Raw genomic sequence first — 4710 nt, 5'->3', positions numbered from 1 at the left:
CATATTACTTTTTAATACCCCCTCCCTTTCTTGCACTCTATATAAGAGACCCATCCTCAGATGCTACATGTTCTTACATCTGAGAAAAAACTTGGGAGCTAGTGATGACATATTGTTGCAGTGTACAAACATGTGTTCCAGGTGGTTACCGCGCTGAAGATAGTTGTCAAGCCTATCATGACCTGAAGCCTATACACATCTAAGGTTCTTCTCTTCTTTCACATACTAAGATGTTGTTTGTTGTGATTTGAACATAGTGTTTGGGTAGTGATATGCAAGGCAAACCACCTGTGCGGTGAACGCAAACATAACCGTTGGATCGTATTTGCCTCACACAAACATTTATACTACAAACCAAATTATAGAGTTGATGGGGCTGATGTGAATTGTCCTTATATCTATTTCTGAGCAATGCTATTTTTATATGTAGATCTAGACCCCACATGTATAGGTGACAAAGATCCATGAAAAAAGACCTAGACCTCTCATGTTCTATTCATTCGAATTTTAAGTGAGAAAGGCTATTCTCATCTGTAGATTATTATGTAGGAACATGCAAATTTTTTGTGGAAAAGTCTATTTGCATGTTGAAGACACAAGAAGTGTCTAAAACAACATTAGGCATTGTATATAGTTATGATAGCACTGAAATGGACATAATTGTGTTCCGTAAACTTCAGCTTCCTTGAATTTAGAATGTGCGAGAACAACAGTGACTAGCTTAATTTTTAATTTAGGCCAAGAAACTACGCGAACTCTCTCCTAGAATCTGGCTAAAATTTCAAAAGTTTCAGGAGACACTTTGGAAATTTAAAAGAACCCAATGGCACCTTTTACATGCATCTGTAAGTGTTCTTTTCCTGAAATATATTTCTTTATATACTCAAAAAGAACTTCTACTAATGTAATACGTGGAAACAGCAAATCCAACATCATTGTATACTCTGCATAATCTTTGGCAGTTTTTAATGGCATGACCTGTTCTAGAGGGTTCTTGCCTTGGCAATAAAACATCAGCTACTTAAGAAAAGCAATTAATATGGGAGAAGGTAACAACTAGCACCACCTTATCTTTTCTAAGGATAAGGCAGCACCGCAGCAGTTACTACTTACGAGCAGATATTAAGGAAAAGGGAAAGTTGGGGTTATGCGGAAGGGAGGAGGAATTCAGGTCATAATGCTCGTGTGTGGTTGTGGACATGATCATGCAAATGTTATTACCTTCGGGGTGTACAATACGAAACCAATATGAAACTGACCCTGAAATCGAGTGAAAACTCCCACAGTTTTCGTTGGCATACTGTAAAGTAGTTTTTAGCAATAGCTCATATCTTCTCACAAGAAACAATCAAAGTAGTCTTTTGATTTAACTAATCTTTATTTTGTGCTAAAAATATAAGGAGTGAGGCTAACCTGATGGTGAAGTTCTCCTATAAATAAAACCCATCATTCTTAAGGTTCTGGGAAACTAGAACAACAAGCCCTCACCAAAACAGTGATCATCCTGTAGTTTCTAGAGGAGGCGTTTGCCCGGCAATCATCCTGTAGTTTGATATGGCTGCAGGTGATAATGAAGATAATTCAGTAAGGGGGAACATCAAGGAATTCAAAGCATGGGTAAATGGCATCATGATATATAATCAATTTTGATATTTGTACTTTCGGTTACTGTTACTGTGGGGAGTGTCAATGTTTAGTTGTTTACAATCTCGTTGTTTCACAAATACCGTTTGACCGAGGCAACACTTTTTCCTAGCTAGGAATCAGAAGAACATATATTTAAGTTATTTTTAGCACAACTGTATCATACATACTTGCTCATCATTTCTGTATACGATGACATTGTTGGCAGCTGGCAAGGCTGGAAACCATGAATGCAAAAGAACTAATGGAGTACGGTAAGGCAAACAAAGATATGTTTAGCAGTGAAATGAGAGCAGCATTTAAGAAGGTAAGCCTTGTATATATATTCTCCACTAGTCAATTTCTTGGAACTTAGTTTATTCGTACACATATCATAGTCTGTATATGTGTGGATCCAATTACTTTTCTCAAGATTAAGGAATCCACTTTTGCAGCTTCTTCAGCAAAAGAAACAACAACCACCCAAGAAGAAAAACAAGAGGACTGGGTTTGGTGCAATATTAGGTGCAATGTTGAAGTTCCACAAGGACGATGATGATGATGATGGCGATGGAAACCCTCCAGGAGGAGCTCCTATTGCATGCTGAAGGGTTTTTGTTACCCGCCTTGATTGGTTCTATAGGTCGGTACTGAAAGGTGCTTGACTAAATTATCCTTAGGGCTATCTATGTATCGTGGTAGTAAACAAGTGTCTGCAGTTCGTGTTGTTCATGTTGACTCAGTGTGGCTATTTCGGTATGGCCTTGGATCTCATTCCATGTAAATGTATGTTTATATGGTAATAAAAGAGGTGTCCTATTGTGGAAAGCATATTGCCATATTTGCCACGCGTACTGTAGGTTCCTCTTAAGTTATATTATACATATTTCTTCCAGAAATAACCTTTTGAGAACTCTATAGTCTACTATTTTTAGGCGCATACAGTTCAATTGCTTTCATTGTCGATTTGCAGAAAAGGCTTACACGGAGCAAAATGAGTTCCCAGTTTGGTAAGGAAAAAAAAACTGGCTCGATTTTTGGAAGATAAGTTGGGGTATGTTCGAGCTTGACACGTATTCATGCGCAAAAGGCAGGATTTCTGAAATGGTGGACACGATGAGTATGGCTATTAATATGTTCGCGCAATTTTGTTGCTCCAAATACTATTCCAACGCGGTCGTTTGGAACAGAGCTGAGCCCAGGTAGCAATCGTTCGACCTTTCCTTGCTGCTCTCCATCGGTGACGCCAATTGCCAAACGGCCAAACCACAACAGAAACTAAACTAAACTAAACGATCTAATGGATAAAGAAACCAAGAACTAAGCGCAGAGCAGAGTGTTAGTTTCGGTGATACAAAGTTGGGGTACATCACCAGACCTGGAGCCGATTCATACTAGCGGGAGATTTTCTACCCTACCATGGTTTGCCAAAGAGAAAGCTACTTTTTTGCTCCCCCAAATTTACAAGAAGTCTGACATTTGACCCCTCTTTTTTTTGTCATTGTTTAGTCCCTCATGCTCCAAAATCACATTTCATCCAAAAACCAGGAACGAGGGGAAAATGGCTGACATGCCATTTGTTTTCTGTCTCGTTCTCCCCCCTTTCTCACACAACAACATTTCCTCGACCACCTTCTGTGCGTTTATGCTGTACACCCACGCCTCGAAATAGGGTTTCACCTGGTCCATCCTGCTTTATATATAAAACTACATAGCCGAACGATACATGGCGTTCAGGAGAATGCCATACAAACTGATCAAAACACGACAAAAAAATCCCAACAAGTTCAACAAGCACGGAGAGTGCACTACGAGAAATTTTTTTAGAAATGGAAAAAGGAGGTTAAACCTCCGACCTTTGCATCAATCGATGCATACAACCATCTTTATTAATTATTTCACAAAGGTCTGACAAAAACATACATCAATCCACTCGAAGCTACCACTCACACCTACAAACTCGATAATATGGAGTGCTCTCACTCCCTATATCAAAAATTGGTGTCATCGCCGATCCATCCACATAAGGACCAACAACCGGTGCAGCCTACCTAAAGCGCACACCACATGCACACGTTTTAGAAGCCGCCATCATCATCGGACCACCGACTCATCTTCAGGAGAGAGATCTGCTTCATCCTTGCCAGTCCAGACATCCGTCGACGCCACCACAGCGCCCCACAGCGCCACCGTCCTGCACTCGTCCGTCCAGACGCGGAGACTGTGGAAGATCTGTCGTGCGTAGCACCTACCAACCAGGCATGACTCAGCGTAGCACCTGTCGGCCAGGCATGACTTGACAGCTCCACCGAAGCTCCGTGCAAGACGAAACCGCTCCACCTCATGCCTCTGTCTTCCAGTGCTGCTCCACAAATGATGCTCCCAAGAGAGAAACAGCACCATAGTACCGCCATCGTTCGATCTGGAAGACCGGATCCTAGGGTTTCCCCCGAAGCAGCATGAGTGGGTCGACAACAGTTACACGATGATGCCTTCATCAAGGTAACGGCGCAAAACGCCGCCAACGGCTCGGTTTTCATTGGCAACTATGTCTTCCTGACTCGTAGCCAGAACTAGATGACGAATCTCAAGATCCGACCACCCAGCCGCAGGCCGACCACCTCTGACGGAAGAGATGACCACCACCGCCGGCTGCATCGGTCCTAAAAAATTGGGGGAGAATTTCACTTCCCCGGCCTCTGCACCAACTAGGGATGCGTACGACCTTTTACATATGAGTTCTAGGATTTTTAATCTCAGTTACGCACCGAGCCTAGTCCTCAATAAATGCCTGAGTACTGAGAAAGCCTAGTCCTCAAGAATGAATAGGGACCTAAATTCGCCTTCGTGAGGATTTGAACTCAGATATTGGGTTTGTACATCCACTCCCCCAACAGTTGAGCTAGGCACTAGGAGATGCCCCGACAAGTCATTGAGAAGAAAGAACAGGAGGGGCCGGACCACCTAGAAGCACACCTAAGGTCGTCGATGACATGCAACCACGCGCCACCTGGAAGAAAGCACCGGACTTCCTCACACTATATGACCACCAACATGCCGCTGGAGAGGACACTCTACCCTCTCACT

At 42.5% G+C, this 4710-nt stretch overlaps 1 protein-coding gene across 1 annotated transcript; it reads left to right on the top strand.

Moving 5' to 3' along the window:
* The first annotated feature begins 1474 nt into the window (after positions 1-1474).
* LOC123079979 (uncharacterized) lies at positions 1475-2448 on the top strand. The gene is made up of 3 exons (XM_044502858.1): positions 1475-1617; positions 1853-1951; positions 2079-2448. The coding sequence occupies exons 1-3, from the start codon at positions 1555-1557 to the stop codon at positions 2229-2231; spliced, it is 315 nt and encodes a 104-aa protein (XP_044358793.1). The 5' UTR covers positions 1475-1554; the 3' UTR covers positions 2232-2448.
* The last annotated feature ends 2262 nt before the right edge of the window (positions 2449-4710 follow it).

The sequence above is a fragment of the Triticum aestivum genome, chromosome 1A (assembly GCF_018294505.1).
Source record: "Triticum aestivum cultivar Chinese Spring chromosome 1A, IWGSC CS RefSeq v2.1, whole genome shotgun sequence".
Lineage (NCBI taxonomy): Eukaryota > Viridiplantae > Streptophyta > Magnoliopsida > Poales > Poaceae > Triticum > Triticum aestivum.
The sequence above is the reverse complement of the archived record's forward strand: the minus strand, read 5'-3'. Positions and strand labels throughout refer to the sequence as shown.

What these genes read in the sequence shown, in the direction of transcription:
- LOC123079979 (XM_044502858.1), top strand. Translation starts at nt 1,555, where the DNA reads ATGGCTGCAGGTGATAATGAAGATAATTCAGTAAGGGGGAACATCAAG. An exon ending in TCAAGGAATTCAAAGCATGG is followed by an intron (nt 1,618 to 1,852) that starts GTAAATGGCATC and finishes CATTGTTGGCAG; the next exon opens with CTGGCAAGGCTGGAAACCAT. An exon ending in TGAGAGCAGCATTTAAGAAG is followed by an intron (nt 1,952 to 2,078) that starts GTAAGCCTTGTA and finishes CCACTTTTGCAG; the next exon opens with CTTCTTCAGCAAAAGAAACA.